The following is a 13,261-nucleotide window of genomic DNA, read 5'->3' on the forward strand; positions in this document are numbered from 1 at the left end:
TGCAAGCCTGCCCCCCCCCCCCCCCCCCACAGCCCTCAGCCCCTTTCCATCTCCTGATCCCTAGCCCCCAGCCCCACCATCTCTTGACGTTGTCTTCTCTGCCTCCATCCTAGGCCTCACTGCCTCTCTGGGTAGGATTCCGCTCTTCGCTCTTCTCCATTGATGGTCCCAGGGTCCTCCGCTCCTAGACTGATAAGTTAACCACTCCCCTCTTTGCTACAAAATGTCCATCTTTAGATTTCCGACCCTCACAATCAATCCTGATAGCAGTTATTCACCATTGAATCACAAGAGACCCATCTATATTTTGTTTCATCAGTCCTTCCTGGACAGGCTGGACACCACTCACTGGAGACTCTACCTTCCTCCACGCCCTTTGGATCTAGGTTCCCTCTTGAAAGCTTGTAAGCCAGTCACTTCTTGCCTCAGGAATGGATTTTATATCAAATTGGGACAAAAAAGAGGAGTTTGGAAGTATAGTGTGATTACTGTTTTAATTCAGTTTGCCACATCATAATTTGTGTTTTTTTTCCCCACTAGGAGAAAAATTCAAAGTGGAAACAAGGACCATTGCCGTTGACTTTGGATCAGAAGATATTTATGAGAGAGTTAAAACAGGCTTGGCAGGTCTTCAAATTGGTGTTTTAGGTTTGTATCTTTGCCATATTTATAGATTCTTTTTATGTTTATTATTTGATTTTTACTATGACTTTACATTTCCTTTTTTGATGTTAGTCTTTCTGTTGGTGAAATGACTGGTGGTGATGGTTATTTGCCGTGGAGTTGGTTCCGACTCATAGCGACCCTGTACAAAGTTTCCGAAGCTGTAAATCTTTACAGGAGCAGAAAGCCTCATTTTTCTCCGGCGGTACAGCTGGTAGTTTTGAACTGCTGACCTTGTGGTTCGCAGTCCGATTCATAACCACTACGCTACCAGAGCTCCTAGTGGTGAAATGACTAAGGAGAAGTAAATTGTCTTGGTAATAAAATTGGTCACAGAATGATATTAAAATATGTACACTTGGATCTATTTGCAACTATTCCACAGTTTTATTTTTCCTCTCTGCTTTATTTCCAGTTGCTCAGTCTTTCTACATATATGTAGATATAGCCAAATCATAGTAACCGTTAAGGTGAGTGATGCCAACCCATTTTACAGTTAATAAAGTGAGGGTTAGTGCAGTACCCCTTGAAGAGGGACAGTCTCGGAAACCCGATGGAGTAGTTCTTGTCTTACAGGGTCACTGGAAGATCAGAATCGACGTGATGACAGTGGGTGGGTGTGGAGGACAGGATTTCTCCTCCACTCCATCATGAAATTTATATATCAACACCGATATTTTTACTCTATTATCTGTTACGTAATACATGCATCTTTATGCTTGATTCATAAAAAGATTAAGAGTTTTTGTTGTCCCTTTCTTCCATGAGAGCTCATTTTCAGCCCCTTGAGAGTCAGAGTGTCCTTGTTGAGACTTTGTGACTCAGAGAAGGGAAGTGACATGCTGAAGGTCACAGGAAGAGTAAGTGGCACAACTGGAAGGCAGGCTTCGGTTTCTGTTTTCACATTTACTCTGTTGTGTTACACCTCCGCTTCCTCACTCCTGTTGTCAAACACAGACGCTTCTGCTGAGATCTGAGCCTATTAGAAAAAAGTCACCAGAAAATTCAAAGCTCAAGTAAAAAATGGAGCTTTGTTAAGTTACCCACCATTCTTTTAGTGTTATTGCAAAAAAGAAACAGAGCTTGTAATTTTAAAAAAACTTCTCTTTCTTCCTGAATTTCTCTATCCCACTGCCTAAAAAAGTGTGACCCTAGTCATTGCCATTGTTTTCTTTATTGGGCTATCAAAGGAGAGTAAATGAAATGGAAGTTCATTTTAACAAAAATGTGTTCTAACTCCTGGTGTGATCCTGTAGGATCAGCACTGGACTGCGAACTATAGGGTCGGCAGTGCAAACCCACCAGCTGTTCCTTGGAAACCCTATACATGGTCGTTACAAGTCTGAATCCACTTGGCATGCACTTAACAACAACAAAGCATGCCTTTAGTTAAGGCCCCATCTCTCTTCCTCTTACTACAAAGGAATGGTCTTTTATATAATATCTGTTGGCACATTGGGTTAGTGCACTGAACTGCAAAGTTGGTTTGAATGGTAAGATCAGCAGTTCAAGCTCACTAACCACTTCGGGAAAATCCTATACAGGGCCGCTATGGGTTGGAACTGACTTGACCGCATTTAACAACAAAAAGGCAATTAAGAAAGAATAATTATAACAGTTAAGCAAGTAGAGCCCTACACTGTACCCTTGGTCCTTGGAGTTAACCCTGACTTTGACATGCTGTCTTCTTCTCAACTCTTTCCTGGTCTTAATCATATGCATTAGGCCCTACCTACCTACACTACTTCCCTACTTCATGGAGAACCAATAGACAAAAGATTCATGAAAACCCAAGTCTAGTTTTTGCCTTTGTGTCTACATATTCTCAAAATACACTTATTACCTGGAATCTTTGAGTAAGTTCCTCTTTAGTCTAGATCTGGACTACATAAAGTACTGTCAACATCTGTACAATTCTCAACTTTGTTTTAACTTCTGAATCAGTAGCAGCCATGACTTTCTAGTAACACAAAGCCTGCCAAGTTCCATCATAAGCCTTTAAAACTAGTGATGGACTGGAGATTGAAGACTGGCTTAGGTAAGGAGATAGACCAAGGTCCCTCTAATGAGAGTTGACTGGGAGAAAGTCTGTGCACTGGTTTTGAACTTGTGTTCTTAGAGAGTAATTTTCTGTCTGAAGTAGTTTAATTCATCATGATGGACTTTACCTTTGCATAAATCTTAGTATGTTTTCACTGCATAACCTTGAAACTGTAGACACTAAGATATTGAAGAAAAAGTTATTGGTGGTGTTAAGTGCCATTGAGTCTGTTCTGACCCATAGTGACTCTATCATAGAGTTTCCAAGGAGTGGTTGATGGGTTTGAACAGCCAGCCATGTGGTTCGCAGTGCCATGGTTACCCTACAGCACCACACCAGAACTCCAGGGCATCAAGTTGGAGAGTTATAAAAGGCAGTCTTTAGCTGTTCTTTCACGATCCAGTAAATGCAAAGGTTTCACTGTGACTGCAGTCACAATAGGTTTGTTTAGGAAGAGATACGCAGCGTAGGGTTCTCGAGCACTTTTCCCCCACTTCTAGAATCCTAGGATTTGCATCAATATATAAAGTCTGATATTTAGACATATGGACTGATATTTTCCCAGACCTTGTAAGCTAATGAAACTATGGTTTTTGTCATCCAAATCTCTTTTACGTTGCAAAACGGTGAGTTAACAGTTTACCCCCTGTATTCCTTCTTTCCTTCCTCAATCACTGAAGATAGACCAATGAATGTGGAGGCGCCTGATTTTATTTAGTATACTGTTCTCAACAGGCAAAGCAACACTGAACAACATAGATGCCTGTAAGATAAATACTTTGAGAAGCGTAGGGCAGCGTGTATAAAAGTATAAAATGAAAGGGTTGTTAACACAGGGAGAAATCATGGTGACTTGGCCTAACCATTGAGGTAGGAAAAGAGGAAGGGTCCAGAAATTTTTAGCAAGTGTAAGAAGCAGGGCTTGGTGAGAAATTACAAGAGGGTGAAGGAGAAGGGAGAAGTCTGGGAGGCCTTTCAGGCTGCTGGCTTGGGTCAATGGCGCCAAGTCCTAAACAAGGGAATCCGTGAGAAGGAGCCATTGTGAAGGTGAAGCATATTTAAACTTGGGATCCCTCTAGGTTGTCTAAGTAGGGCTAGTAAGTCAATAGTTGGGCATATGGGGCTAGGTGTCAGTGGAGCTCTGGCTGCCTTGGAGCTAAAGTTTAGTGGGCTGTCATCTTTGAGGAGTGATCTCTTTGAAGCAGTAAGACTGCAGATCACTCAGGGAGAGTGTGGAGAAGACTGAGGACTGACCTCTTCCAAGGGCCCTTTCCTCTCATCAAAGGCTGCCTGGAATGTGTAGCATGAAGGGGTAAGAGCTCTTTGCTCCAATTCAGTGGTAGAAAGATAATACAACCACATAAGTCATTTTAACTCTTCTAGTAGTCACATTTTTTTAAAAAGGTAAAATATATTTGAACACTATATTTTATTTAGCTATTTTGAAAATATCACTTTACCATTTAGTCAGTATAAAGATTATTGAGATAGCTTGCAATTTTTTTTATACTAACGCTTCAGAATCTAGTGTGCATTTTACACTCACAGCACATCTCGATTCAGACTAGCACAGTTTAAGCACTCAGTAGCCAGCTGGGTGTGGCCTTTGTTGTTGTTAAGTGCCTTTCCAACTCATAGTGACCCTGGATAGGGTTTCTGAGGAGCTGCTGGTGAGCTTGACCCCCCAAGCTTGCAGTCCAGTGCATTAACCCACAGCGCCACCTGCTTTAAGGGAATGGTTCTCAGCCAAGGATAATTTTTAATGTCTGGCAATTTCCAGAGGCATTTCTTCTTGTCACTACTGGTCTTTAGTTAGGAAAGGCCAGGGATTCTGCTAAACATCTATGATACACAGGACAACCTCCCAACAAATAATTGTTGTTGAGTGCTGTTGAGTCGATTCTGACCCATAGCAACCCTGTATAGGGTTTCCAAGGAGCAGCTGGTGAGCTTGAACCACTTCAAACTACTTTGCCGTCTGACACCCACAGTGCCACACCAGGAGTAGCCCAAAATCTTGGTAGTGCTGTGGTTGAGAAACTGTGCTCTCAAGTTGCACTGTAATTAAATTGTCCGGATCAAATATTTACTAAAACATTTTCTCACATGTATCGTTGGTTTTGATTTCTAATTGTAGATCATAGTGGGGAGCCTAGTGGCTCAGTAAGGTAAGAACTGGACTGCGAACTACAAGGTGTCAGCAGTTCAGGCCCAGCAGCCGCTCCATGGGAGAAAGAAGAGGCTTTCTGTTCCCGCAAAGATTTACAGCCTCAGAAACCCTATATAGGGTCACTAAGAGTCAGAACTGACTAGACGGCCTTTAGCAACAACACAGATCATAATAAAAATGATTATAGCTAACATATACTTCATCCTTTAAAATTTATAGCAGCATTTTCATATACATTCATTATCTTATGAACTGGGCTAGAAGTTTGGTTTTCTTCCTACTCTCAGTCCCACTTAGTAAACTTTACATAGCTATTGCTTACAGTTAGTGATAAATATCATATGCTTTCATTATGGTTGGAATTTCAGTTCATCTACATTTTTGAGGAAACTATTAAAATACTTTTTTTCATCAAAATTTTATCTTATTACTAGGCCATACCTCACGTCTAATCTTGTAATTCCTTCTCTAGTGTGACTGTAGAGCTCATCAGGGGTGTCCTTTCTCTTAGGGTTCTCTAGGTCCGCAGCTACTTTGTTCTTTCCTTCTTCCTCTCCCCTCCCCATCACCCAGATCCCACATACTTCCTTCTAGTGTTGTTGTTGTTAAGTGCCGTCAAGTCGGTTCTGACTCACAGTGACCCTGTATAGGGTTTTCGAGGAGTGGCTGATGAGCTTGAACTGCCAACCTTGCGGTTCAACCTGGCTTTGCAGTCCAGCGCATTAACCCACAGCACCATACCAGGACTCTAGTGCAGGGGAACTGATCTTCTTATTTATTCTCCTTCCTTCTTTGTTTACCACCAACCTTACCTTTATAACAATCCTTAAAATAGTATCAGTGGGCTTCAAAAAGTTCATGGAAAAATGAATTAAAAGTAAATTGAATTTTCCACAAACTTTTTGAAGTCCCTTTGTGTATGTATAGATTGATTTCTACCTATTCCTTTCTACGAGTTAGTAGGGAGCCTAGTGGCTCTGTAGGCTAAGAAGTGGACTCCGAACCACAATGAGGACTCCTGGTGTGGCACTGTAGGATAAGCACTGGCCCAAAAGGTCAGTCTGAACTGAAGGTCAGCAGTTCAAACTTTCCAGCCACTCCTCAGAAACCCTATACAGGCTTACTGTGAGTTGAAACTGATTCAACAGCACTTAACAACAACAACAAATATTCCTGAGAAGCTCTGGTGTGGTGCTGTAGAATAAACTTCCTGCACTGCCAATTCAGTGTTAGTGGTTCAAACCCAGCAGCCACTCCTCAGAAAGTGTCCCTGTGAGTTGGAACTGACTTGATGACACCTAACAGCAACAGAACTAATGAAACCAGTAGTGACAAAAAGGAGTCCTGGTGTTGCTCTGTGGACTGCAAGGTTGGTTAGAATTGCATCGTCAGTGGTTCAAGCCCAATAGTTGCTCCTTTGAAACCTTATACAGGGTTGTTATGAATCAGAACCAACTCAACGGCACTTTTTATCAACAATGATAAAAAAAAAATCCACCAAGATACATGCTATCTATTTGGACATTAAACGTGAAAATACTGTCAGTGCTTAATAACATAAATTAATACTAAGGAAAATGCTTAAGTTCTTTGTTAAAAGAGACTTTAAATTGTCAATAAGATAAATGGAAAGAAAATAGCAATTAAATTGTGTGAATTTATAACATGACGAGATTATTAATTCTCTTACAGTTGAGAAATTGGGTTCTTAATTCTGTTCTGTAAAATAAGTAAGCATTGTTGTCTTTCAGGCAAATGCCAAGAGGCACAAATTTGAGAAAGCTGGTTAAACTTCCACAATTTAAAGATAATGGCATCAGTAGTACTTTGAATAAGCAAACACTTGATTAACAAAATGTGATTGCTATAAAGTTTATTAGATTCTGCAAGAGAGACTCTCGTATGTCGCTTCGCACAAGGCGCTGTGGGGAGATAGGATTTGCCAAGGTCAAAGAGCAGCCTTGGATTTCAAGCATACTCTCTTAGGCCAGATTTTCTAGAGAAGCAAAATCATCGGACCATATATGTATATATGTAAAGAGAAATTTATTATTGGTAAAGGGTTACAACTGCAGAGCCCAGTGGAAGAGAGAGAGGGAGAGCGAGAACCTTTCCTGCGTGTCTTTATACTGGGAGCAGGTCACACCCCCAAGGAAACATCTTTTCAATTAATTGTCTGCTCATGGCCACTCTCATAGAGTTAACTATGCCTGTAGTAGGTTTCATCACCACGGGAATAAACACATCTCAACTGCTAAACCTCTGGAAATCCTGATCTAGTCAAGTTGACACAAAACCCTAACCCTTACACTTGCCATGGACAATAGGTATTCCCCAGGTGACGGGTGAGATCCACTCCTAAGTGTGTCTTGAAGTCGGATTTGTATGTAAGTTGGAACAAGTGCAGGTGGTTCTTAATTAGCTTTATTTTAGTGCAGGAAAGGGGTTGAAACCTTTTCACTGACTTAAAAGCTGCATGTGCAGTGGGTGAAGGAGGTTGTGATGAAGTTGTTGTCTGTAGGGTTTGGTTCAATCATTTCAAAGTCAGGGCAAATTTATATAACACCAAAAGGCAAGTCCCAGTTGTCTAAGTGGGATGTTTGCAACGCAAGGACTACTGGACGTGATTTTTTTTTTCTTTTAAAAAAAGCTTTTATTGTGTACTGAGTGAGTGAAGGCTTATAGGGCAGATCACCAGTATTACATTCAGCAAATCATTGTAATGATTATAATCCCCTCCAGGCACCCTTAGTGGACACTATTTACCTCTGTTACCCCCCACCTTTTTTTTTTTTTTATGTACGTGTACCACATTGTAGATATATATTTGTTGAAATGTCCAAGGGGCACATTTTGCAAGCCAGCCTCCAGCCTGCAGACACACTGCTTTTCTCAGTCCATGGGTCCTTGGGCCTATAGTCCACTGCTGCTCTGTCTCTCTGTGCCATTGCCTCTACCACCATCTCTGTTGTCGCCACTTTTCTGGTCAGGATCCCTTGCTCCTTTCATGTTTTTCCCTTTTAATGGTCCTAGGGTTCCCTGTTCTTGAGATGACAGATTAACTGTGCCCCCTTCTAGTTGGACCTCTTCTACATTTACAGTTGTGACAATCACCATTAGATCTGAAAACAATTACTTGGAATTGAATCATAAAATCCTGTCCTCCCTCATCACCAGACCCATCTGTACAAGAGAAAAGCCAATCAGTAGGGTTTCTGTCTTACTTTCCTTGTTCTGACACTAAGCACACTCATGAAAGCTTGTAAGCCTGCCACTTCATGCCTTTATATCCCCCTATTTTGATAGCTGAAGTATAAGGTGCCCGTCCCTATCATACCAGTGGACGTACTGAGGAGACATGCTTGATCCTTGATAGGAAGCATTCTTCCCTATTCGGTTGAAATTGGGGGCAGCTTCATCCATAAGCAGGGGTCCAGTTGATCAGGTTGTAGCAATTTATGCTTGCCCGGTATCATACTTCTTTATCTTCATCTGGTCGATTTCTGGTCCTCAAGCCATCCACACTAGGTCAAATGGGTACTGTCTGGAAGTTCTCGCATGCCTCCCCCATCTTCACATCAGCTGGCTGCTTCATTCTTAACTCTAGCCACCAGTGGCTAGGTTTGTGTCTTTGGGCTTGCTCAGTAGTTCACACATGTCCGTCAACTTCAAACCAGCCAGCTGCTCTTCTTCTCTCTCTCATCTCAAGGTCATTGGACACTGTGACTTAATTTTAACTTTTAAAAGAAGAAAGATTCTTTATTCTAGAAGGAAAAAGAGAAAGGTTCCCTTGGAAAAAATGTAATTATTTAGTTTGTGAATACTTAAAAAAAATTAACCATAGCTTTAACTAAGCTTTTTATCCCCCTCCCACCAAAGATAATGTCTCAATCTGAAAAGCCACACATTTTCCAATAGAGAGACTCTTATGTAAGTGCTCCATATGGTAATAGTTGGTATCTGTAATGAGATCTGGCTAGCATTTTAAGAGTACTTTTTATTGTGAATTGATTGAAGTGTTAGGGAACAGCACATCAGCCCTATGTTGAACAAATCATGCACTTTATATCATTCCAATAATTCAGACCCCTCTGTATACCATCAGTTTAACAGTATTTACCTCTATTCACTTTAGCTCCTACACTTTCCTTGCCAGATGGCTTTCCAGGGTTCTCCTCCCACATTGTCTTGGTTTGTATGGTTTATATAATGGAATCCACTACTCGTCTGTCAGTTTGTTGTACCATGGAGGCTTACATGTTGCTGTGATGTTGGAAGCTATTCCGCCGGTGTTTTAAATACCAGCAGGGTATACGCCATGGTGGACCGATTTCATCTGAGCTTCCAGACTAAGACAGACTAGGAAAAAGAAGAGACAGACTAGTCCTGAATGTTTGACCACTGAAAACCTTATGAATAGCAGTGGAAGACTGTCAGCACCAAAATACTGAATACTGAAACATGATCAAGAGACATAGTGCTGAAAGATGAGACCCTCAGTTTGAAAGGCTCTCTGAATACCTCTGAGTAAGAGCTGCCTCCTCAAAGTAAAGTTGACCGTGATAACTCTCGAAAGAGAGTAAAACTTTCAGGACCTTCATTTGCTGATGGGGCACAAGTCAAAATGAAGAGAAACAGCTGTAAACATCCATTAATAATCGGAACGTGGAATGTATGAAGTATGAATCTAGGAAAATTGGAAGTTGTCAAAAATGAAATGAAACACATAAAAATAAAAAGATCAATATTGTAGACATTGGTGAACTGAAATAGACAGGTATTGGCCATTTTGAACCTGACAGTCATACGGTTTACTATGGCAGGAATGACAAACTGAAGAGGAATGGCGTCACATTCATCATCAAAAAGAACATTTCAAGTTCTCTCTTGAAGGATAGTGCCACCTGTGAATAGACTACAAAGTAGACCGATTAATAACACTATTATTATTCAAATTTATGCACCAACCACTGCAACCAGTGATGATCAAATTGAAGAATACTACCAACTAACTTCTTCATGAACTCCTGGTGTGACACAGTAGGATAAAGCACTGGACTGCTAAGGTCAGTCGTTCAAACCCACCATCCGCTCCTATACAGGGTCGCTATGATTGGCAATGACGAGAAGGAACTTTACAACAGCAATCAACTTCTTCAGTGTGAAATTGGTGCAACATTCAATCAAGATGCATTGCTAATTACTGGTGATTGGAATGCAAAAGCTAGAAACAAAAAGGAAAGATCAGTAGTTGAAAAATGTGGCCTTGACAATAGAAACAATGCTGGGGAGATCACATGATAGAATTTTGCAAGACCAATGACTTCGTTGTAAATACCCTTTTAAACAACATAAAAGATGACTATACACATGGACCTCACCAGATGGAATCAACAGAAATAAAATTGACTTTATCTGTGGGAAGAGATGGTGAAAATACTCAAAATCATAGTGGTCAGCTGTGACAGAGACCATCAATTGCTCATATACAAATTCAGGGTGAATTTGTTCAAGAGCCAGAATTTGAACTTCAACATATTCCAGCTGAACTTAGAGATCATCTCAAGAACAGATTTGATGCATTAGACACTAATGACCGAAGAACAGACTAGTTGTGAAGAAAGCAAAAGGTCAATAAAAGGATAGGAAAGAAAGAAGACAGAACAAAAACAGCATAAGCAAACTATTGAATGATGCAGAAAGCATCAAAAGACGTTGGAAGGAATACACACAGTCACGGTACCAAAAATAAATGGTTGATGTCAACCATTTCAAGAGGTAGCATATGATCAAGACCAAGAAATAGCATATGAGGCTATTAAAAATACCATGATTTGGGTCAGGCATGCTTTAGTCAGTCCTCAAACTGACATCTTTGCTCTTTAACACTTTAAAGAGGTCTTGTGCAGCAGATTTGCCTAATGTAATTCCTTGTTTGATTTTTGACTGCTGCTTCCATGAGTGTTGATAGTGGATCCAAACAAAATGAAGATTCGATCTTTTCTCCATTTATTATGATGCTATTTATTGGTCCAGTTGTGAGGACTTTTCTTGTCTTTACACTGACATGCAGTCCATACTGAAGGCTGTGGTCTTTGATTGTCATCAATCCTCTTTACTTTCAGCAAGCAAGGTTGTCTCCTGATGCCATGTTCTTCATATAATCCATCTTCTTGGGTTATTTGCTCAGCATACAGATTGAGTAAGTATAATGAAAGAATACAACCCTGTCGCACATCTTTCCTGATTTTAAACCATTCAGTGTCCCCACGTTCTGTTAGAAATACTGCCTATGTACATATGTTCCTTAGAATCACAATTAAGTGTCCTGAAATACTCATTCTTTGCAGTGTTATCTATAGCTTGATCCACACAGTCCAAAGACTTAGCGTAGTCAATAAAGCTCTGGTAAACATCTTTCTATGAGTGTTGTTGTTAGGTGCCATTGAGTCAGTTCCAATTCATAGCGACTTTATGCACAACAGAACAAAACACTGCCTGATCCTGGGCCAACCTCACAGTCATTAAGTTTGAGCCCATTGTTGCTGCCATCTAGTTGGGGGTCTTCCTCTTTTTTGCTGACCCTCCACTGTACTTAGCAGGATATCCTTCTCCAGTGATGGCCGCTCCCGATAACATGTCCAAAGTATGAGAGATGAAGTCTGGCCATCGTCACTTCCAAGGAGCATGCTGGCTGTGTTTATTCCCAAACAGATTGGTTTGTTCTTTTGGCAGTCTGCTGCTTTCAATATTCTCCTCCAACACCATAATTCAAATGTATCAGTTCTTGGATGTAGCCAACGTAACATCTATCATTTGCATCTTATTGGAATTTGTTCTTTCCCTTTATTATCCAGCTGCTTCTTGCTGGATCAGTTTCTCTGAAGAAAAGGTTCTTTTAATCAAAGCAATGGAGAGGTATTTAGGCATGGAAGAGAGAAAGTCTGAAGAAGGAAGCTATAATGGGCAGGCTGAGAGGGAATCCTAGAGAACACGATATGTTTGGAAACATTCCCCTACCCACCCTTTTCACTGGATGCCAGCCAGGTATTAAATGGTTTGGGCCCACTGAGGCTAGTGGTAGGGGTATGTTGTAGTTGCTGTTGTTGTGAACTGCCATTGAGCCAGTTCCCAACTCAAAGCAACCCTGTATAGGATTTCTAAGGAGCAGCTAATGGAGTTGAGCTGCTGACCTTGTAATTTGAAGTCCAGTGCTTACCCTACAGTTTAAGGGTATAGGAAAGGATTACAGGAACATCATAGGATGGTAGTTTGGGTGAGAACATTTCTCTATTATACCAAGATATGATTTGGGGGCCTTTTAGATGTTTAGGGCACCTTTGAAACTTTGTTTCCTTTCCTATTTTTTTAATGGATTGATTTAGTCATCATATGTTAATTCTCTCAGAAAATAAGATTCCAGGGATATAGTAATAAAGAAAACACACATGATTTCCTTTCATAGAGAACATCCAGGCCAGTGTGTTGAAAGCTTTCTGAGGAATCTAAGAGTGTCCAAGATTGTTTTCCTGAGAAAGGGATATTAAGTTGAGACCCCACTGCAAGAAGAGATCCATTCAAAAGCCTTGAGGTGAATGTGTTCCAGGCTTGTTGAAGGAACTGACAGATACTTGTAAGTCGGGAGCATGGGTGGCAAAGGGAATAGTGACAGGAGCTAAGTGAGTCTGGAGATGAACCAAGGCCAAAGCCTGCAAGGCTCAGAAGAGCAGGTTGCTTAGACTTTATTGGAAGGACTAAAGAGAGCCATTGTGGAGTTTCAAGTGGTGAGTTAATTCCATATTAGAATGTTAGAGTGAAAGAGGACAAGAATTGATGAATTGATACAAGGAGGACCAATAAGGCCATTCCAGTAATGGAACCTAAGGTGTGGCAGCTTTTATTCAGTGGGGACAGAAAAAAATAGACTGATTAGAGAGATCCTTAGAAAATAGAAAAAGGACCACGTTCTAAAAGGGCAGAAAGAGTAAATAAGAAAAAAAAAATTGTTAATTGCCGTCAAGTCAGTTCCGACTCATAGCAACCCTATATAGGGTTTCTGAGGAGCAGCTGGTGAGCTTGAACTTCCGACCTTGCAGTTCAAAGCAATTTTGAAGTCTAGCACATGAACCCACAGTGTTACACTAGCAGTCCAATAAAAATAATTGTTGTTAAGTGCCGTGGAGTATGTTCTGACCCATAATGACCCAATATAGGGTTTCCAATAGTTACTTTAAAAATAAATCATTACTTTGTTGCAAATGTAAAGGTAGATGTTTTGTAACAGAAGGAGAGAGTGGTTGAACTTGCTGTCCAGGAGCAGAGGACCCTGGGACCATAAAAGGGAGATGAGCAGGAGCGGAGTGTGGGACCCTGTTCAGAGAAGCAGT

The 13,261-nt window shown here is 40.8% G+C and overlaps 1 protein-coding gene across 1 annotated transcript in view; it reads left to right on the top strand.

Annotated features, from left to right (window-relative positions):
* The window catches only part of HSD17B12 (hydroxysteroid (17-beta) dehydrogenase 12), a 220,042-nt gene that overhangs the window by 134,683 nt on the left and 72,098 nt on the right, over positions 1-13,261 (top strand). The window contains exon 4 of the mRNA XM_006865031.1: positions 541-648. Coding sequence (XP_006865093.1) covers positions 541-648 — 108 coding nt within the window. The remainder of the gene's footprint in view (positions 1-540; positions 649-13,261) is intronic.

The sequence above is a fragment of the Chrysochloris asiatica genome, unplaced genomic scaffold (assembly GCF_000296735.1).
Source record: "Chrysochloris asiatica unplaced genomic scaffold, ChrAsi1.0 scaffold00075, whole genome shotgun sequence".
In the NCBI taxonomy this organism is placed as follows: Eukaryota; Metazoa; Chordata; class Mammalia; order Afrosoricida; family Chrysochloridae; genus Chrysochloris; species Chrysochloris asiatica.